Source organism: Azolla caroliniana, unplaced genomic scaffold (genome assembly GCF_043228905.1).
Source record: "Azolla caroliniana isolate FFs.n. ecotype wild unplaced genomic scaffold, voAzoCaro1.0.p SCAF_5, whole genome shotgun sequence".
NCBI lineage: Eukaryota > Viridiplantae > Streptophyta > Polypodiopsida > Salviniales > Salviniaceae > Azolla > Azolla caroliniana.
Window position 1 is genome coordinate 3,526,923 of NW_028230440.1, and position 22,863 is coordinate 3,549,785.

Below are 22,863 nucleotides of genomic sequence, written 5' to 3' on the forward strand. Positions count from 1 at the left end.
TTACCACTTGTTAGAGTATTACAATATTTGATAGTATTCCTTCACATGATGATCGAGTGATAGACCATATGTCAATGTTCAAGGGTGATTGAACTACTCCAGGAGTTTCCTCGTAGAACACAACTAAATGCCTCCTTGGTGGTGGTAAGAAGATTCCTTGTGATCATTTCCCCCACATAGAATACTTGAGTGAATTCCTCTTGGGTGCTGCATGGATGATAGAATGTGATAAAGCCCCTTAGAATCTTGGGTAATCATAGATTGATGCCCAGGTGATTGGTTTCATAACTAGTTTTTGAACGAAGATGCCCTTCTAGTGATGTGGCAAGTCGGATGATCATGGACTAATGCTTAAGTTGTTGGCTTAACAACTAATTTTTAAAATAGAGGTGCTTTCCTATTGATTATAATAGATAAACAAACCCTTGTAACTGAAAGTACAACGAATTGAAATAACTCGGCTCTTGAATAGTGCGCTAAATTTAAAATACATTTTTGGGTTGCTAATCAAGAGAATTCCTTTTGGAAATGTCTTCTTAGATCAATCGAATATCTTAAGAAAGTTGGCAAAAATGCTAATGCCTTCAAGTTTTCAATTAGCCTACTATATAATCATCAAGTACAAAATGACAACAGTTTTCCTCCAAAACATCTTCAAATACTATCAAGATCAAATAATTCGAGTAGTTGGGAGACCAATACAAATGTGGCATTGATGTATTATTATGAATATTTGTTGATAATTATAAATGTATTCATCAACAATAGAAGCATGATATCGTAATATGTATGACTATTAATCAAATTTGGCATGAATACAATCAAACAACAAATATGGATTCATCGATAATACTTAAATGGGGGTTGTATGGGTGGCAAGTATATGGCTTGGATAATGTGACTACGTTAGAGGCAAATGAAGTAAATCAATTAGATGTTAGTTACATCAATTGGCCCACCAAAGGTGTGTTGCACCAACTATAGAAAATAATGTGGCTAGTCACATAAAAAAGTTTGACCAACTTTAACTAAATTAGATTGCAATAGTATTTCACCAACCTTACAGTTGGATAAAAATGTATTTGGATGACTGGAGCCTACATAGTTAAAACTTAAATCATATAAGCCTATGCATCTTTAACTATTTTGCATTAATGGAAGAAGATAACAATAATAAAATGGATACACAAAAATAAAAGAGGTATCGAAAAAAAAATCATCACCATAAGAATGTATATACACTTGAATCAACAAGTTGTGTCATAACCACCTACAATACACATTAAGACTAACTTATGTTTGACGAACATAAAAACGCATGTCACATTACAAGATGGGCATCTTGAGATACCATACACTATTCCACCCGACACAAAAACAATGTCAATTTCAAAAACAAACTCAAATGAACATTGTTATAGCAAAACATTAATTTATAATGTTGCTTTTCAATTGACTATCAACTCAAATATTATATTCTAAGTAATCCTTTGACAATTTGTATGATATTGTTAACTCATTCTTGAGATACCACACACTATTCCACCCGACACAAAAACAATGTCAATTTTGAAAACAAAACTCAATTGAACATTGTGATAGCAAAACATTATTTTACAATGTTGCTTTTCAATTGACTATCAACTCAAATATTATATTCTAAGTAACCCTTCGTTCACTTGTGCGCAACTTTGCATTTTATTGGTGTCCTCATCTAATAAACATGTAAGTTAACGCTTCACTATATTGTGATTGAATTGGCCAAGCTTCATCTTGTTCTAGGTGTCTTCCAACCTAGAATATACACTTTTTGAGTCTCTACAACCATTTACATTAGACTAACTCCATGTGGTAGAGAGAAGACAACGGAAAATCAATTAAAAAAAACACACAATCAAGATCAATAAACTTCAAATATTGATTTTCCTAATATTGGAATTGGCAAGGACATGTTGGTTGAATTTTGTATCTATGCAACACATAGTGAGGTAGTATTTGTAGATTGATTGATAGGTGGATCCAGTACATCTCCTACTAAGGAACTTAAACGTGCATATGTACACACACATGACACTCCCTATTAGGAGGCACAACACATGACCTCTCTCTCTCTCTCTCTCTCTCTGATTCCATCAAATGTCCCTCTTTCCGTTGATGATCAAATGCAATGTAGCACAAGTGCTCATTTGTTCCGCCTAGGAGGTGAATTGTGCCCACGTGAGAGGACCCATCACTTAGGAGGTGAATTGTTGTTCCGCCTAGGAGGTGAATTGTGCCCACGTGAGAGGACCCATCACTTAGGAGAAAGACACTCCCAATATAGATGGAAAAGAGCCAAGCCTAAAGGCAATGAATACCCTTCTTTCACATTGCATATATGTATGGTCACTCACTATTTAAGGCTAGGGAATAGGAATAAGGTTATAACCTCTACTTCCACCATGAGAGAGAGAGAGAAGAAAGAAAGAAATATTAACCTCTTCTAAGACCAAATGTAAAAGGTGTCCTGACCATAGCTTCTAGGTGGTGCAACTCACGTTACCTAATCTTCTTAATTGCTTCTGCACAACGAATGACTTTGAGGCCTGGTGTTCGAGGGCATTTGGTTGTTCTTTGGTTTCTGTTTTAGGGAGGGAGAGGCCGAATGGTGCAATTGTGTCCATGTTCATAATCCCCTCCTATCCTGAAAAATTTCAGTGGTTACATGTGGTGAATATTAGAAAGGTTATGGTTCACATTTTGTTGCTTATTCTCTTTATGTTGTTTTAGCTAAGATATACCTACCTAGTGTCTTTATATCTGGAGTGTCTAATAGGTGGGTGGGGGTCCTAGTGCGTCTTGGTATTTTTTTCCTTACATCGACGTAAGATTGCACTTGCATGTAAAGTGATACTCATCCTCTATCTCTATGTGACATAATCTAAGTGTCCTTTTCTCTTTGGGGAGTCCATTAGCACAACCATTCTCAATCTCACGTTGGAGAGAGAGGGTGTAAGTGTTCATAGAAGCATCCCTCTCTTGGGAGCTCCATTGTGTCCATATGATTACAAATTAGAGAGTGATTCATTTGAGTACCTCGATAATTGGCTAGTTAAGGCGTGGCTATTGGTTTAGGAATTGATGAGCCCTGGTGAGACTTACAACGATGTCATGTCCTACACACCTACACCTCTCATAGGAACAACCAAGAAGTTTATGTATATGCTCACCCTTTGATGCTTACAATGTGGGGAGGAGAGATCACCTCCTTTAGTGCTACTTACAAGGAAATCTAAGCAAGATGTTGAACAATAGGCTCAAATGATTTCCTATGGTCTTGTAAGGCTAGCGTATTTCAATGGCTACAACACCTAAGTTGTTTTTTCATCCCTTTTTATGTGCACAATCTTCTATTTGGATGATGTTTGCCAAATGTGATTGTTGATATATTCAAATGAGATAATGGGTACTTCAACAACTAATTGGGAGAACAAGGCGTCAATTGGATGAGAGCAAGTTTGGTCTTGATAATCACACAATGAGAATTAAGCATAGAACTAGGAAAATATAAGCAACAAAATCACAATTAAAGATAACATATTTGCTTAATCTACGTAGTCATGTCGGACTATTTAGCAAACTAATATGTCAAACAAATTAAATTTATAGCCATCCGGTATACGACTTACTAATTACCGAGCAATTTATAGTTAAAATCTTGTAACTAGCATAACTAATTTCTTGATTTGGAGCCTCAATTGTGACCAAGTGTGTGTATATGTATGTATGTATGTATGTATGTATGTATGTATGCATGTACATGTATTTTGAGAGTAAGCAAGAATACCTTTTGAATTTCTATTACATATATATTAAAGAGTATTCTAGCCTATTTATCCAATTTCTAAGAAAATAAAGGTTTTAAACATGAGTTTGGAATAAAAAATATCATGCATTGAACATATTTCACAAGCATATGTTCTTTACAACTTTAAAAATGATTTACTGAAAATCGGACATCTTAAATCAACATATATGTAACATACAAGTATGTAAATGCTGGTTGTGATCGTTGTCAGAACAACTATATTGGTACATTTTTGCTTGCTTTACTTAATAGTTTAACCAATCATACACAATGTATATCAATAAGAATATCGTATATACTATGATTGAACCCAAATCACATCTTCTGTGGCTTTTACATGCTAAATATATAGTTTAGAATCCCGTAAACATCAAGAATAACTATATCAGTCCACATCTCCCTACTGGATTGTTCATATCATCGAACACTAACTACTTTCTATTTATGTCATTTATTTACATCTTTATACTCTCATAGTATACTTATACTACCTAATCTTCTTGGCTAATAATAGTCTATATAAGAACACACAAAATTTAAAAAAGAAAAAGATGTGGAACTTAAAAAAATAAGAACATCTTTCAGATTTTGGTGTGTGCTCACGATGAAAAATAGTTGATACCAATTGAATTGAAATGCTATGAATTTTGAATTTCACTAGTACGTGTTAATTGTTTTTCACAATGCGTTCACTTTTCTTTAGTACAAACCTTCCTTTATTTCTCAAAATTTCAGTATAGGGTTGCCGATGTTCTTAATTGATGGTTCAAAAGAGATATCAAGGAACCATAAATTAGAATATACTTATCATGCTAATGTCGACAACCTTATCAAGCATGTCCTTTTTGAAAGTTTCTAATGTCTCAATGCACACGCCACGACACACATAGAGTTGAACAATCACAACACATTTCCATATTGAACCCAACTTTACATCCATACTTATATAGCTCCTCCATATTTGACTTAATGTGTTCAATAGTGAACTCCCTTTGTTAGAGCTTAATCCTAATATAAGCATAAGATAATGAAATATAAGATAGTTATTATAAAGAGAAGAGAGAGAAAGAAGGGTGCCGGTCCACCCCCAAGAGAAGAGATCGAGACAGACTTGAGCTTCGATCGGCGTCCCATACCATCGTCGTGGCGTCAAGTTGTACCTGGTGCTGGCATGCTCACGACAAGAGTTTGATCACCACTAGATTAGAGTCTCGACATAGTCGAATGATGTGTCAAACGTGGGTAGCCATGCCTCATATTTATAACCAGACCTAAGGCCCCCAAGCAAGTTCACACTTGGCCTTAATGGGTTGTCTCAATTCCTAGGATTAAAAGTAATCCTTCCTTCTTTACACTCTCGTTTAACCCTCACACTTTATCCACGTGTATAGAATACTACGGTACAATCTTACCACGGGATAATTTATGGTCATGCCTGTACCACCCTTTATTGGCCGAACATTGTGTTACTATAAAAAATAATTGTTGTGGCTTGGCTTTTTTGGGTTAATTCATCTAACCTGATCATGTATCATAAAAATGGAACTATGAATCATTCGTTAGGTCATGATTGCTTTTATTTGACAATGATAGACTATGGTGTTTCATGGAAACCCCATGTGTTATTTAGGTGAAGTGGGAATAGAATGACACCCAAATCTATGTACTCTTAATTCCTTGTTGAAAGGCAAGACTATTGAAAGTCACCAAAATATGCCACTTGTGTTTTAATACATTGAACTACCAAAATTATCATCTCCTACAACCCTAATGATAAATGTATTGATTAGTAGTGATCATTTTTGAAATTGTATCATCTACATCATAGCCACCGTCAATGACTTGGTATTGTATTACTACCCAAAAGGATACATGATAACATCCGTTGTCACTTGTGTCACTTTATTGAGCTCCCATGCACTTCATTGCAATTACATGCTTGAATGTAAAAGTATGGTTCTATCACATGCATTGCCCTCCATATATACATCCTACCCCACCTTCAATCCACGACTTGGATCACTCATGTGAATGTTAGTGCCTCCCAAATTTCTCTATGAACACAATCAACTGAATATAAATATGGGATCATCATGCAAGTATCAAAATACGAACAAGATCAACATGTGGTGTCGAAGTATAGGTAGACCGTGACTCATTCGTCAACAAATAAAAGGAGAGGTCCAAACATGTTGTATGTGGCTCATGAAACATCCCTGGGAGCAAGTTTGCGATGAAGCTATTAGAATCCAAAAGCCTAAAATCACGCAATCTATGAAACCCTAAATCCGACCTAAATTGGCATTAAATCGTAGGCTTGAACGATTAAGTAGAACAGACCCTAAAGCCGTGACCACCAAGTCGATGAAGGCCCTAACCCTATATGTTCTTACGAGTGTATTCAAACTGCGGAACGTGCAATAAACGCGAACAATGGGTCCGTCGGCTTCTGGGGTTTGGAGCCAACGAGAAGGGGTTTTTTGTTTGTGGGCACACTCACACTCATATCAATATGGATGGGGTAACAAAAGAACACAGAGATAAAAAAGAAAGGCAATAAAAGAAACACAAGCAGAACAATTCATCCCATAAACATGAGGGATTATTATAACATGCATGCATGGATTGTGTGTGCTGGTATCTATATCTTTGCATGAGATCAGTACGAAAGAAACTGTACCCCGGATATGGAAGCTCCGGTTTCCACTTGTAACTTTTTAAGCCTTTAAGAAGAAAAGTCTGCTGTTTATTCCGACAATAGGAATGGAAGATTTCATATTATCCATAGGAGAATTTCGTATTGCCTCTACCTGGCTATGGCGATTCACCAGATGATGAGGAAGATTAAAGAAAAAAGAATTGTGGATATGTATATGGATTTCGACATGATTCAGATCAGATCCGATATATATCCGATTCTACTATGTTTTCATCTCATACAAAATTATAATGCAATGGTGAATCGTATTACTGTTTGAAGCTTTCTTTTAAGTACGCCTGATCCGTAACGGCGAGGGAGCAGATTGCAGGAATCAGTTAAGAAGAAGAAGAGGAAGAAAAATCTTGAATAGAATTGATTCTCTCTGTCTCGACTCTTTCTTTCTCTCTGTTGATATCTGTAGATTTACTAGTCATCCAAAGAAAAGAAGAGGAAGTGTAAACCTTGAAAAACATTCAGCTTTCCCCTCACTGTCTGTCTTCGTTGGTCGGTTCACAGTAGTTATAATTATTAAGCGAGCATGTCTAATATATTGTCTGATGAATCGGTTCAAAATGATCAAGAAGGTGTCCCAGATCAAATTATGTGCAATGGCTCGGCTACGGAAATTGATCAGCCTGCTGCACAAACAGGTTCTCGCCATAGCCGAGCTCACGCCAAGCACGGGCTTTCATCTTCTTCTTCTTCTTGCAGTTTTTTCTGCATCAAGGGGATGAAGATCAACAGCAAATTAGCATTTGGACTCACCTTCATTCAGTTCATCTTTGCGCTCTATGCAACTTACCTTCTTTACTTTATGAGCCCCAACACCATAGCTAGCTCTTTTCTGCACAAAGCTGGAGCTTCCATGGAAGCTTTACCGTCCTTTTCTCCTTCTTCATGGACTTCTCACATCACGAGGCGGTGGCACCAGCTTCTTTATCATTCGAAATACGATTACTATAACGGCCATCTAATATCTCCTTATTATAATACAGGAGGCAATGCTAGCATCAACCCTATGGCAGTTCTGTGCGAGCAAGAAAGGATTGATTTTGAACAGAAGCGGTCTAAAGACATAGAGATGGTGAAGATAAAGCAAGGATTATTTGCAGAGATTCTAAAATTTCAAGGGCAAAGCAGAGGTTCATGCGAGACACTGCAAGAGCTGTTAGCTTTACCATCAAGATGGGCATCATCAAAAAACAAGGATATAACATCAGAGAAGGAGAAGGAGAAGAAAATAAAACAATCATGGCCTAAGGTCGCGGTGATTCTCAACCATTACAGAAGAAGAACCTTATGTGCACAGATAGAAGCACTTCTTCAACAAACCCTCCCATTCCACACACTGTGGGTCATGGCCTTTGGCCTGGCTTCAGACAAACCCAAGTTCAGGCACATTGTTGAGAGCTTCAATGACTCTAGAATAAGCTTCATTAGCTCTAACTATGATTTCAAATACTATGGCAGATTCCAACTAGCCTTACAAACTAATGAAGCTGATTATGTTTACCTGCTCGATGATGACATGATACCTGGGGCTCGGGTACTAGAAATATTTACACATGTAGCCGGTACGAGTAAGTATGGGAATGCACTGCTAGGTAGCATTGGCCGGATCCTTCCTTTCAAACAAGAAGATGGTAGCTTCCCGAGCTACCGGAAGTTCCACTCCCGAGAAGCGGGTTTATATGTGCCAGACCCTGCGTATGGCATTGTCGTGGATCGGATGATTCAAGTCGATTTCCTGTCGAGCTCCTGGTTCCTGTCGGCTGAGCTCGTCAAGACCATGCTGATGGAAACCCCTTTTACATTCTCTACCGGAGAAGACTTGCATCTAAGGTAGGTACTTAAGTATTTAATGTCCTCAACCCTAACTAATGAGAGTTTGCTAGATAAAGTTAGGGTAGGGTTTGAATTTGACAGTATCTGCATTTGTGCTCACAGCTTAAGTAGTTAGAAAATTTCACCGCTATGATTAGAACCTGGCACTGTATGGTTTTGTAGGAGAGACGGAGTATACCTGGCAGGCACATGTAGCTAGGTTTGCTCTGCCAGAAAAACATTATGTCGAAAACTTAGGTGTATACTCTGCCCGAAAAACACTATGTCGAAAAACTTCTGACATTGGATTTATGTTACATCTAAAAGCTTATGACGGTTTCTGCTTCGTTATAGTGAATATATGGATAGTGGGCTCTTTTTGCCACGATTACTGTTTTGTGATTCATTAATCTATGGTGTGAAAGTGTGGTCTTTATCTATCAAATTGATAAAGAAGTCTAAACGTTTCTGTGATTTCTTATCCATGGATCATGAGTCTCCATGAAGGGAGGGACACATTCCTTCAGGATAACTGGGTTCTTTGTCTCACTGTGGCAAAAAATATGTCTACGACTTCATCTGGTTTCTGGTTCATAGGTTCATCATTGGAGGTTTCTATCTGTTTCTCACAGTCCGATGATATTTCTCTGCAGTTACCAGTTGCAGAAATACCGAGACGTGGGCTCATTCGTGCTCCCTGTCGATCCGTTGGATAACACCACATGGGGAGATGGCGACCATCGATTAGCTTACATAGCTGAAGCGACGGCCATCCACAAGGATGTGATTCGGATCCGAGACGAGCAATGGTGGAGAACAGTAAAGAGAGGTTATGTCACACAATGGGCAGTTATGGAACCTCAGCAAACCACTGCGATCTTCTATGCCCACACCTTGGATGATGCTAATGCCCTGTCTCCCCTCTTGCGCAAATTCAAATCCACCGCAGGAAAGACGGCTCTATTGGTGCTAAGTGGAGACAAAGGTTGTTCTTGTGAGACCGCAGCATTGAAACTAGGGCTTGGAGCAGCTGTTTGTAACGAGAGGAGGTTTAGCATTCTCGATTTGGGCATCAATTCGATCGCAAATACTACCGGGAAATCCAACTTTTCCGTCTACCAAGGGGTGTTCATGGGGATGAAAGGTGTATTGAGGATCCATTCTCCCACACTTCTCATCAGTGTCGCGGGTATGGAAGCTTCGGTAAAGTTGGCATTACAAGAAGCTGCAAAGCAAGCCAGCATTTCGAACCGCTCAAGTCTCATAGGAAGAAATATCTCGAAGGACATTGCGGTGATCGAACTTCCACAATCAGTCATTCCCCATGTTCTTTGGATGGCAGATGTGAGCAATGAAGCACTCAAGAGTAAGCACCATACCCGGTGTTTTCTTGATCTAGGGTGTTGTTATGAACGTTTATGAACGTAGGTATATGTATGATATTAAATGGCGTTACTTAAGACATCCATCAGCTATGGTCTAGACACAGACTTTAGACCCTTTTATCAATGTTAAAGATCTGTTATACAGGAGGTAGACCCATTCCTATTTATTGTTTCGTGGTTTCTATGCACGGTGAAGTGAAGATATGAGCTAAACTGTGTTGAGATGCGTATTAGATGGGCCAAGATGGGCCTTGAATTGGCTGATATGTAGCTGGATGGGCCATAAAACTCTTAATCTTTAGAAGGCTAGTTTGTCATTAGGAGAGTGCTTTCCAATCCTTATGTTTATTAGGTTAATAATGTAATTAGGGGAATTTGATCCTAACTAGAAGCTTGTTGCTTTCTAATCCTTATGTTCATTAGGTTAATAATGTAATTAGGGGAGTTTGATCCTAACTAGAAGTTTGTTGCTTTCTACAGATTGGGCAAAGATGACCATCTCTATAAGTGTAATTACACAGAATCGACCGGCATCGTTGGTAAGGCTACTCTCCTCAATGGCATCGGCACATTATGTGGGTGACAACATCCCTCTATCATTCCATATCGATCGAAAGGTGGACATACAAACATTAAGACTTGCAAACAACTTTGATTGGCCACATGGAAATAAGCTCTTGCATAGGAGGATCATACAAGGTGGACTTATCCGAGCAGTGAGTGAGAGTTGGTATCCCACATCTGACCATACTTTTGGTTTGTTGTTGGAGGATGATGTTGAGGTCTCACCCTTCTTCTATCTCTGGCTCAAATACACTTTATTGGTGTACCATTACGACCCAAAGGTAATATTCATGTTGAACAAACGTCTTAATAGCTTAGGCATCTTTATATATATGTCTTGCAATGTAAACCTTTCTCTTCCAAGCGTCGTGAACATGAAGATCTTGTATTTGACAAGGCATTAATCTTGTGACATAATTTCAAGGTCTCTTTACCTGAGCTCAATGCCATCGCACTATACACACCTCGAATCATTGAGGTGGTGAAAGAGAGGCCCCGTTGGAATGCTACTAAGGCATTCTCGCATATCCACCCACATACACCCTATCTACACCAACTCCCTTGTAGTTGGGGAGCTCTATTCTTTCCCAAGCATTGGCGTGAGTTCTTCATGTATATGGGCCAACGATACACACAAAACGCAAAGAACAACACGGTTCAAATCCCGCATTCGCGAACAAATGGATGGCAAGCATCGTGGAAGAAGTTTTTGATCGATATGATGTATTTGAGGGGGTATGTGACGCTATACCCTAACTTTGGCCCCAATCAACCAAGCTTTTCCACCAATCATATGGAGCCTGGGGTTCATGTGAACTCAGTGCAAAACACGTTGCAACATCGAGCTGAGGATTATGAGGTTCCTTTACTAGAGCGTGATTTTAGAGAGCTTCTTCCGAATGGAAAGCTTCCCATGCCACAACAACTTCCTGTCATCGATCTTTTTAATCGGCCGGCCACTTTAGGTGGCCTAAGGGTAGCTGGGGCCTCATTGCGCCAAGATGTCCTCCCATGTGAACCCAACCAAACTGTCATCGTGGATGATGTCACCGGGATGCCCTTGAGTTGCTCATCAATATCATGATGAAGTATTCTTTCAACAAACACTCTTCTTCTTCTAGAACTAATCAAATTGCATTGAATGGACCAATTTTCAACTTCAACTTGCTATTTTACAAGAAAAACATAGAAGCTTAGACTTCCCATTGAAAAAAGCAAATGTTATGTAGGAGTCCTTAGTTCCTTTCATTGCCACATACTCGATTTACTTGAACTCTTTTTTGTTTCCCACCATGTAATTGTGATGTAAAGCTCCCTTTCAAATATGTCATGACTCCTAATGCAAAAATTTCAGGAAAACAAATGATAAAATTGTTAGCATTTTATCTTTTTATTAAGAACTCTAAAATAGTTGTGTCTTGAGATAGTGAGAAAGAAAGAAAGAAAGAAAGATATATTATCGTATTCTAAGGCTAAAATTGGTCCATGAGACAATTGGTTTACAACAAAAATGGGGTATTTACCCATTCATCGAAAGTAAAAAAAAAAGAAAAGAACTTAAGCTAATATATACACAAGTTTTACAAGAATAGATTGTTAGTTTATCCTTGTGTGTGGACACATATGGATTCATGCTTCTAAATAGGAGATCTAGGGTAGACCCTCCCATGGTTCAACATTGGCTTCACTAGGTATTTTCCATATACAAATCAAACCTTCTCTCTCAACTTGTGAGGTGGAACAAAGAGAATCAATCTATTATCACCAATTCGACTCTACACATCTCTCTCTTATTGTCCACAAGGTGGGGATCATAATGAGGTCATGAAGTATATTTGGAAGGTTGGTTGAGGCATTTTAGGAATTCGCTTTGAAAATAAAGAATGGGTATATTGGAGAAACTCTCCACCATTTGAAAGGTCCCACTATTGCATGTTCGCTCCCACTAACTATTTCATAGTATCATGGAGTTAAAGAAGTGGGATCAAAAGCAAGAAAGGCTTCATTTTGTTCATTGTTGTTCCAACATAACAATAACCAAAAGCTACATGATTCTTGTTATTATCATCTTAAATGTAAAAGCTGGATATAGTGGAGGGGTAAGACAAGAGGATTGCAAACCCTTGATTGGCCCATTCGAGATCTATCAAGTTCCAAAGCATTAGATTCAGGGTGTCCAATACAAACATACACATTTATATGATAAAAGACTAAAAAACCAAAAACCAAAAGTTTGTATGCGTATAATGGTTTGTCTCATGTCTGAGTGGAAAGCTAGAAACAATAAAATACATAATGGATTGAGCAAAAAGCAAAAAACAGAAGAAAAGACATTGAACCTAGTCAAGCCAATAAGAAGAAGGAACATAGAACATACACAAACAGAATATCTATAAAGAATAACATAAACTAGGAGCTAAACAGAGCCAAATCTGAGAGAGGGAGAGAGAGATTAAACCATGGTTGCAACTGTAGGTCTTGTTGCTGTTCCTTCACAGTTTACCATCGGCCAGATACCAGAGCAAAAGACTGTAAATGGTCGCTCTTTCCCTTTGGTAATAAACCCTAACCCTAATTTTACTAACAATAATCAAAATCCTACTATCCCTAGCCCTAATAAAAACCCTGATAATCCTAACCCTAACCCTAGCATAGGAGCAGTAGTTCGTGCTTTGGTTGAGAACAGAGACTGGGTGGAGACAAAGCTCGCTGAGCATGGAGCCCTTCTTCTTCGAGGTTTCTCGGCCATCGAGAAGGCATCAGATTTCAATGCTGTGGTGGAGGCTTGCAATTGGCCAGAGCTCCCATACGTGGGTGGGGCTGCCCCACGTACGAATGTGGTCGGGCGGGTTTTCACATCTAATGAATCGCCCCCCGATCAGAAAATCCCCTTTCATCATGAGATGGCCCAGGTCTGCTCGTTAATTGATGATTCAGATCGTTTCTTTTACATTTTTCCTTTGTCGGTGTTTACTAATGGCTGAATTGTGAGGCGGGGAGGGATCACGATCAATTAAGATGCTAATTTTGATGATCTCATAATTTATTTGTTTGTGTTTCGATGTTGTTTTTGTTGTAATGGCTGAATTGTGAGGCGTGGAGGGAACATGGTCAATTAAGATGCTAATTTTGATGATCTCATAATTTATTTGTTTGTGTTTCGATGTTGTTTCCGTTGTAATGGCCGAATCCAAGGGAAGGATTGTGATGGATTAGTTTCTAATCTTTATGATTTCATATTTGTTTGTTTTTTCGGGGAGTAATTTGTTTGTTGCTCTGACTGAGTTGCTGGAAGGGATTGTGATTGGTTAGGTTTCAGATTCTGATGGTTTGATATAATTTTGTTTTTGTTAATGATGAAGTCATGGGGGGGAATTGTGATCGGGTATAGTTCCTTATTTTGTCATAATTCAATGACTTCTATTTTATTTTGTTATGAATAAATGATAGCTCTTGCCAATCTGCTAATTAATCTGTGGCAGGAAGTGGTGATATGATAAATGACTTTGAACTTTGTGAATGTGGACATGTGATTTTTGTGGGTTTTTAAACTTTCTTGTAGATAGTAACTATGCCATTGTCATACATATATTCATATGCATTGGAAGTGACTTGGTTCATTTTTATCCACTTTGCAGGTACCGGAGTTTCCATCAAAGATATTCTTCTTTTGTGAGGTAAAGCCGGCGAAAGGCGGGGAAACGCCCATTGTGTTAAGCCATTCAGTCTATTCACGGATGCATAGTGCATATCCGGATTTTGTCGAAAAACTAGAAAAGCATGGACTATTTTACATTCGGATCATGGGCGAGGGCGATGATCCTTCCTCACCTATTGGTAGGGGATGGCAATCTACTTTCCTGACAAAGGACAAGAGTGAAGCAGAAAAGAGGTCAGGAATGCAGTTCTTATCTTCCTTCTTCTTTCTTAATCAATTTACCATGACTTAGCTGTGTATTTATCTTGCTTGGCATGTTGAACCCTATACATGACATGTGCTGAAGGAATATTTGAAAAAAATCATGTACATGTCTCGATTTTTTCGTGCATAAAAAGCACAAGAAAAACCCCTATGATTGAACCGAAGACTGGACACACTTTTCATGTGCTAAGAAAAAGGCCTCTTAAATGACACTTTCATAAAAATAAAGATGTACGTAATTTGATGCGATCTTATTGTTAAATCAAAATGCATGTGCAGAGCAGCAAAGCTTGGTATGAAGTTAGAATGGCTTGGGAATGGGAATGTGAAGACCATATCGGGTCCATTGCCAGCCATCAAATTAGATGAGAAAAGAGGGCAAAAGGTGTGGTTTAACAGCATGGTGGCAGCCTATACCGGATGGGATGATGTTCGAAATGATCCTAAGAGAGCGGTCATTCTGGGTGATGGGTCCCTTCTACCAGAGGAAGCAATCCTTGGTTGTCTTTCTATCCTTCATGAGGAGAGTGTAGCTATTCCATGGCAACCTGGTGATGTTTTTATATTGGATAACATTGCAGTTCAGCATGCAAGGACATCTTTCGAACCCCCTCGACGTGTTCTTGCTTCTTTGTGCAAGTGAAATCTAAAAAGATTTACACATTGTAAATGGTTCTTCTACATAGAGAAGCCAAACAAAAACATTACATAGAGAAGCAAAACAAAAACATAAAGAATCTCTGTATGGTTTTTACACGGTATAGTGTATTAGTTTTCTCCTTGTAGAGTGATGAAATAATGATGCAGACATTCTATCGGTTTTTACCAGAAAACAATTGTCTATTGGTGTGAAGACTTTCCACTGGTAATTTCTAACTTTCTAATCTACAATGTAAACTTGTCAATGTATTCGCAAATTTGTAACATTGATTGAAAATAGGTTTTAACTTCAGAAAATCCCTCAAAATCTTCATAATGAATGTAAGAGGTTCTTGAATCTTGGCACCAACATGGCGCGTTCTGGCTTTTATCTTATATATTGGTTTCTATGCTTCTCATTTCCTTATCGGTGGAATGACCTATCATGAAACTCTTTTCTTTATTATGTTAGACCTTTTCTTATGTGTATGCAAGTTTTTGTGTTTTATGTAAATTTTTCTATTGGAAGTATTAGAATGGAGAAAGTATTGAAAGACAAGTTCAAGAGAGAGAATTTACATAATGTCGGAGCTGTTGTCAACAAAATTAAGTAGAACAATACCAATTTCTCTTTTTATTCCCACAATATATGTAAGTTATTCAAAAGGTAAAAGCTAGACATGCTACTTAAGGCTCCTATTGATGATATGCTAATTGAACATGCAATACGGATTGCCATATACAACAAACTGTAGTATTATTTTGATTGCAGTTGTGTAATCCAACACATTGAAAGGAATTATTTTGGACGCACCCAACCATGGATTATCATTCCTTTTTTGCTTCAAGCATGAGGAATGATTGCATTATCATAACTATTTTGTTTCAAGCAAGAGGGATAATCACTTTCATCCAAATTGGTGGTCTCACATTAGAGAAAGACGCATGCATACAACACGTGCATATTTTTCTCTAATCAAGAGCTTGAGGATGATGAGCATGTTCCAATATGATTTGTAACATTCTCCTTTCATCAGACAATGGTTCCCACCATAATGTGCAAACCATACTCATTTTGTTCAAGATGTACATATCCACCCATTGAAAACCTTTTCTTAGGAACATATTTGCTCTCTACTTAACCAAAAGACCACATCGAGAAAAATGCAAGAATCGCATGCCTTTTGGGATATGCTTTCTAGGGGGCTTCATAAATCGTGCTACTAGCATTCAAGGATGATAATACATCATTGTCATATTTCTCTCTTTACCATAGATTGCAATTGTCTCGCATGGATGTGAATTAGTTATTTATCTATCTCACTCTGCTTGGTAGTGTAATTGAATAAGTGATCATGCTATTAGATTCTCTCTTATGTTGCATATAGAGAGAAGGGAACTTTGGGAAATTTGTGAAACTTTAACCATTAAATTGGCTCTATATTTGATGTGATGAGTAATGATTTCATAGTTGCACCCATCTTAAATATGTTGAAAATGAAGGTTAGCTAGAAGTGAGAAGGTAGGCCAAATAAGAGGCAAGGAAATGGACCATTCTCCAAGTAGTCATGGTGTGTCCCTTACAAGATTTATGTGTTGATCTTGCATGATGTCTTTGGTTTTGGTTAGAAGAGTACAATAATTCTCCATTGTCTCACATATTGTGAGTTAACCACTATACACCTACCTACATTTTTAGTAACTTTTTACTACTACACTACACCTTTATGTTAATTTTGCATGATGTCTTACCCCAATTTTACATTTATCCTATTCTGCAATCACATCTTTCACTTACACTCCATTAGGCATATTCCCCTTTTATGTTTGAGTTTCACGTTTGTTGGCACCAAAGAAGAATAATGCTTTTTTAAAAGGGATTGAGTTGAAGGCATTATGTTGTGCCCCCCCATAAAAAAGGCCACATGACTAAAATCATATTCTAATAGTTTACAAAATGGATTTCGTGGAAGAATGTCTGTCCAAAATATGTTATAGAGAAATTGGGGTGGGGTATGTATATCCACTTTATGACGTGTGACATAACCAACAAGTTTTTTCTTTTATTTAGCATATGATAGGCAAGACGCGAATACGTGGTCAATAGTAAATACGTTGTGACGATGCCCTCATGGCTAATTGAAAGATGCTTGTCTCCTTGACAAATTTGATAAATCAAGATATTGGATTTCGATTTGTTGTGCAGGTGTCCAACTTGAAAAACTAAAAGACACTTGCGTCATTCATACATTTGATAGGTCAAGATATATGTCAAATATGGATATAATAAAATTCGACCATCTAGCGGTTATAGTTATAAATGGGTGACACATTTTACAACTACCGGCCAAACAAAAAGGTTCGAGCTTTTCTCAAGCCTAAAGAAGTTTCGCATCTATCTTATCCTATTTGAGCTATGGCAATATCATTCAACTCGGACCGCGTTAAGCTAATGAAAAATTATATACAAATTACAATTGTGTGCGCACAGAGGCGGGTGTGTGTCTCGGGGGGGGGGGGGGGGAATAATAATGACTGGACTCCACGTGTCCCTTCAGGCCGCCAACGAGGGCCTGACGCGTGTCTTCGAGTTGGCCAATCAGGGATTGACACGCAAAAGGAGGAATGGCCAACGAGAACGGAACACGTGTCATGATCCTTCGGCCGGGCCCTATGTTCCCGCGGCCCGCCCTCCCCCCCTACTCGCTGAGCTTTTCTGCACGAGGCAAACGCTGTTTCCTTGCTTTTTGCTTTTTCCTGTTTCGCCATCGCTGTGAAGGCGATCGAAGAGATAGAGAGGGTCCATCCCTGCAAACACGCACTATTCTTGCGTCCTTTCTTAGGTCTGCTCAACCCTGCTCCACAGGCACAATCTCTCTGTCCTCCTCTCTCCCATTCTTTGGCTGCAACACTTTCCCTTTCCTCCATATCCTGCTCTTTCAGATCTTCCTTATCAACAGCTCCTCCTTAAACCCTAAAGTTTTGTTCTTCCTCCCGGACCTTGATCGACATAGTATACCATTGCTTTCCATTTGTAAGTTGTCGTTTTTGTTTTTGACACGAACAGAACATTGGCATTCCCCCATCGCCAGATCATGCCATCAGTATTCGATGATCCTTTGTTTGTTTACACAGGAATTCCTTGTACGTCAAGAATATCGATCCTTCGTTTGCCCTCATAGGTTAAATTTCTCTTCGACGAAGCCCGCCTTGTTCATCAAGAAACTTTCTCGAGATTCTGCTGAACTTCGTTTATCAGGTATGTCCCTTTTTCCATTCTCCACTTCTTAATGACCGCGTTTTGCACGAACAAAATATTTCCAGTGCTTCTTCACGAGATCGCTACACCACAACACGAACATCGAGAATCCTTTGTATTTTACACAGGTTTAAACTTTCTTTCTTCATCAGGCCTTCGTTTTAGATCATGAAGAATATTTCTTGATAGCTAGCACCTTTTTTTATCTTCATTCACTAGTTAGAGTCTCTCTTGTCATTTTGACCTTTCTGAATGCTTGTGATTTATTCGAACAGACCATAGTCCTTCGCACGATCAGTCCATGAATATTGATGATCCTTTGTTTATTTACACAGGAGTCGAGAAGCTTGCTTCTCTCCATTCTCTCTGGTTTGCATTTACCATGTGGATCTATTTTGCCACTTTCTCTTCTTAATGTCTGTTTTGAATGAATCCATCTCTTGATCGTTTGATAGATCCATAATTCTTAGCCATCACTGATCATTTCATGACTCCTGATCATTTTATGGTCATCTAATTCTTTGTTTTGGCGAAGGAAAATCTTCCTGTTATCGTTACGTGGTCTTTGCAAAAACGAGGGCCATCATTTATCTTTGCATCTTTCCCTCCCCCCTCAGATTCCTTCACGAGATTATTTCCATGAATCAATGTCAAATTTTCTGGGCCGTAATACGCCACAATTGCAGAAATTGAAAATGTGATCACAGAAAATGAGGGCCCTTGGTCATCTTTGAGTTTTCTTCCCTAATATTTGGATTTCTCTTCCATGACATCAATTAAGGAATCAAAGATCCTGTGTTTTCACAAGGAGGAAAATTTATTTTTATTGAGAGCCATCAGTCAAGTCTACATTTTCCTACACCTTTGTATAGAGGTTTCTCTTCGACTGATCATGTGATATGTTTTCTGTTTTGTTCCATGCCATTTTCCAAAGTAAGATCGGGTACATCTTCTGATGGATAATCGATCCTCCTCTGTTTTCACTGGAAAAATCCTCTTTATATGCTATCTATCTGAATTCACTTGCTCGCGATATTCTAGCTGTACAAATGAAGGCCATCACTTTTGCAATCTTTCCCTCCTAATATTCGGATTTCTCCCGTCAGGTTATTTGATGAATCAATGATCCTTTGACTACACAGTATATATCTTCCTTTTTCGGAGATCAATTATTAATGAAATAATTTATCTTTTTGCTACCATAGGGAAAATTTTCTCTATCATCTATCTGCAATTTGCACGAAGCTTTCCTTATATTGGGATTTCTCCTCTGTCAAGTTATTTCATGAATCGATGTTCCATTGTTCCCACAGTATACATCTTCCTTGTAATTTATATTCCTCCTTTTCTTAGATTAATGAATAAATATATGATCTTTTGCTTCCACAGGGAAAAAAATTCAATTATTTGTTTGCAAATTGCAAGAATGAGGGCCATCCTCATCTTTGCACTCTCTTTCCTAGCGGCATTCTCCTCAGCTTCATGTGACTTCTTTGACATTATAAGGCACGATGATCGCATGGTGAACACAGCATGTAAGAGCTGGAGGCTAAATGCAGAGATCGGAAACCTTGTTAACTGGACTGTGATTCCTGCTTCATGTGAGAATTATATTGGTGATTACATGGTTGGAGGGCAGTACACTTTTGATGTGGAGCTCTTGGCCGAAGAAGCTTTAACATATGCCAAGAATTTGATCCTCAAGGGAGATGGAAAGGATGCATGGATATTTGACATCGATGACACTGCCCTCAGTCATGTTACATATTACTCAAGAAACCATTTCGGGTATGTTTTCTTTGCTCTTAACACAGGATGGTTTTCAGTTTTAAGCGACATTATATTTGTTATATAGTTTGCATCAGAATACCCTTCAAGACTACAATACCTACGACGGAGGGCTATAATAGTGCAAAAATTACTATTATGGACGGATATTTGATGTTTGTTCTTGTGACAACGAGGAGGTAGGTTTAGTATGACATTAAGGATGGGTGTGTTCATAAGAGGAGGCGGTACAAGCATATGTAGTGTGATTTCATTAAAATCTAAAATAAAGTTGATGAGGGGAATCGGAAATCGTGTATCGGAATCTTCACACGTAGAATATCAACTAATTCTACGAACAGACTACCAAATAACTTAGTAGGCCCTATGGATAGACGGTGAGAAGGAATTGGACATCTTGAGATATTGAATATCAACTTTTATGAAACAAAAGTTATGGCCTGTGATTTTTCAGATTACAGATTTAATTTATTAGGGATATGACATAATTTGATTGAAACCAACCAATAAGGAGCATGTAGAATGTCTTGAAGAGCATATGTGCATGTATGTAGATCATGGAAAATCAATTAGGGATTTTGACGCGTGGAACTTCAACTTTCATGAAACCAAAGGTAGGCATTCCATTTCAAATTATCATTTGAGCAACGGCCCAGACTTTCTCAATGCCGAGAGCAACAGGCTATAAAACCTCATTTCCATTCCCTAATTTTCATACAAGAGTTATTGGGCTGTAACAGAAGTGTGTCAGGCTTAGCTTCACTTGTTATAATCGAATCGATTAAGTCAATTAGTATTATAACCATTAGAATGGATTTTTCATTCAATCTTCATACAAAAGTTCTGCGGATTATCATCTACGTTTGGAGATACTAGGTTCTGGAAATATCCTTTAGTGTTTTTTGTTTCCACAGAGTCTTGAGAGATTATCTACCCATAATCTCTAATATCGTGTTCTCATTATAATTGAATTTAAAGCACTATCTATGGATGCTACAGTTACTGTTATGAACTAGAATTAGTTTCTGTATAATTTGTTCCCCACATCATTATGGCAACATTGTCATCATAATCCCATCATTGTTGCAACATTGTCATCATAATCCCATCATTGTTGCAAAATTGACATCATAATCCTATGTTAAAGCATTAACTGTAACAATATAGAATGGAAGTGTTTCCATTACAGGAATCACAATGATTCTACTTTGGTGAGGCCATTCAAAAGCTCCAATTACTTGGACATGCGCCCCTTAGTATCATGATTATCGTTGCAATTTTTGTAAGATCAAATCATGTATAGCCCAACAAAATCCAAAACAACGGCATCTCCCCTAAAAGCATCCTTTCATATTCTCTATGATTTCTAATGGAATGTGATGAAGTGCTATTGCAATGTCAAAATTTTCTGAAATCTGAGACTTTCAGTTAGAAGGTCCGCTTCAAAAGATTACAGAGGAATTTAGAACTCAGACAGGATCTTTTTCTGACTTTATATGAACTTGAATAGTAAATCATTAGCTAATTGTTATATAATTATTTGTCTCTAGTCAATTTCCAAGCTCCACAACATTCCTATGTTCCCTCTGATTGCAGTAAACCGGAATATCTATGAATATTAAGTGAGGTTCAAATGTACTATCACCTATCCTATATGTTCAATGATCAGTGCTCAATACCGTTTCATCATTCTGAGCTTGCATCGTATATCAGAGTTATTATGCTTGGTTTCACATTTTCTTTTTTGGCAGGGCCATTCCATTCAATAGAACCAGTTGGGGTGAGTGGGAGGTTTTGGCTGAAGCTCCAGCTATAGGTCCTATATTGTCTTTGTACAACCTATTGATTGAAGCAAAAGTCAGTGTTTTCTTTCTCACCGGAAGAGGTGAGAATAAACGCAATATTACTGAACAGAATTTACGTCAAGAAGGATACACTGGTTGGACAGACCTGATCTTAAGGTACTGCTATGTCTGGTTATATAACATGGAGAAGTAGTTTCTTTTGCAAATACAACATAAGGAGGAGAAGTTTCTTGTACAAATATAACATTGAGAAGAAGTTTCAATCACAAATATAAAAACATTACAAAAAATTAATCAAATAGCGCATAAAGGAGTCTCTTCACCACTACAATATTAAATAGAAATTTCTTTAATAAATGTAACATTAACTAAAAGCTCTTTCTACAGTATATAACGTTCATGATTTCTGATTGTAGGCAAGAGGAAGATGAGGTTTTAACAGCCACAGCTTATAAGTCAGCTAGGAGGCTTGAACTGGAGGAGCAAGGATATCAGATTTGGGGCAATATGGGTGATCAATGGAGTGATATAAAAGGATATGCCACTGGTAACCGCGTGTTTAAAGTACCAAATCCGATGTATTTCATTGCTTAACCTCCTACACCTAGTTAAAAGCTTCCAAAAACATTTGCCATTTTTAGTATCCTATCCAAAGATGGGAGATACGTTGAAATTTGAAAAGAAAAACCAAAGTGTGTATATCATTCTTTTGCATTGGCCTTGCCTATGCTGCCTGGTGATCCGGAACTACTCAAATCTCTTTCCAAACCTGTATATTGTGTATGTTTCATGAACCATGGTCATGTCCAGCGGCTTGTTTGTGGTAATAGTGATTACTGAATCCGTCGCCTTCATTTATAAAAAAACAAGGGCTATCTTTCATCAAATTGAAACAGTGGTATATATTAAATGCTTGAGCGTTGGGCACGATTAATGAGAGTAGTAAAGTATCTACACTTTGCCCTAAACAAGTTTGATGGTTTAGAGTATTACACTTTAATAAAGTGCTTTGTTTTCCACACATCTTCGACCAAACTGAATCCTTGTACGAATTTCTCTCAGAGTAGCAATGTGCATCCTCAATTGGGACATTCATTAGTAAAGTTCATGAACATAGAAAGTCACTACC

At 38.0% G+C, this 22,863-nt stretch overlaps 3 protein-coding genes across 5 annotated transcripts; all 3 read left to right on the forward strand.

Moving 5' to 3' along the window:
* The first annotated feature begins 7,053 nt into the window (after positions 1-7,053).
* On the forward strand, positions 7,054-11,450 carry LOC147863685 (uncharacterized). Its single transcript, XM_087319816.1, has 4 exons — positions 7,054-8,390; positions 9,026-9,738; positions 10,238-10,602; positions 10,746-11,450. The coding sequence occupies exons 1-4, from the start codon at positions 7,087-7,089 to the stop codon at positions 11,403-11,405; spliced, it is 3,042 nt and encodes a 1,013-aa protein (XP_087175942.1). The 5' UTR covers positions 7,054-7,086; the 3' UTR covers positions 11,406-11,450.
* Positions 11,451-12,730: 1,280 nt separating this feature from the next.
* Positions 12,731-15,190, forward strand: LOC147863686 (2-oxoglutarate (2OG) and Fe(II)-dependent oxygenase superfamily protein). Its single transcript, XM_087320497.1, has 3 exons — positions 12,731-13,233; positions 13,960-14,213; positions 14,523-15,190. The coding sequence occupies exons 1-3, from the start codon at positions 12,781-12,783 to the stop codon at positions 14,884-14,886; spliced, it is 1,071 nt and encodes a 356-aa protein (XP_087176623.1). The 5' UTR covers positions 12,731-12,780; the 3' UTR covers positions 14,887-15,190.
* Positions 15,191-17,690: 2,500 nt separating this feature from the next.
* LOC147863687 (acid phosphatase 1-like) lies at positions 17,691-22,575 on the forward strand. Of its 3 annotated transcripts, none has more exons than XM_087319412.1 (5): positions 17,691-17,916; positions 18,018-18,141; positions 19,531-19,929; positions 20,007-20,108; positions 20,149-20,542. In XM_087319412.1, exons 3-5 carry the CDS (start codon positions 19,568-19,570, stop codon positions 20,285-20,287), a joined length of 603 nt encoding a protein of 200 aa, XP_087175538.1. In that variant the 5' UTR covers positions 17,691-17,916; positions 18,018-18,141; positions 19,531-19,567; the 3' UTR covers positions 20,288-20,542. The 3 variants fall into 3 exon arrangements, with proteins under 3 accessions (XP_087175538.1, XP_087175536.1, XP_087175537.1); XM_087319410.1 differs by lacking the exons at positions 20,007-20,108; positions 20,149-20,542 and adding exons at positions 21,681-21,890; positions 22,151-22,575 and having other exon boundaries at positions 17,737-17,916; XM_087319411.1 differs by lacking the exons at positions 20,007-20,108; positions 20,149-20,542 and adding exons at positions 21,681-21,890; positions 22,151-22,575 and having other exon boundaries at positions 17,737-18,141.
* The last annotated feature ends 288 nt before the right edge of the window (positions 22,576-22,863 follow it).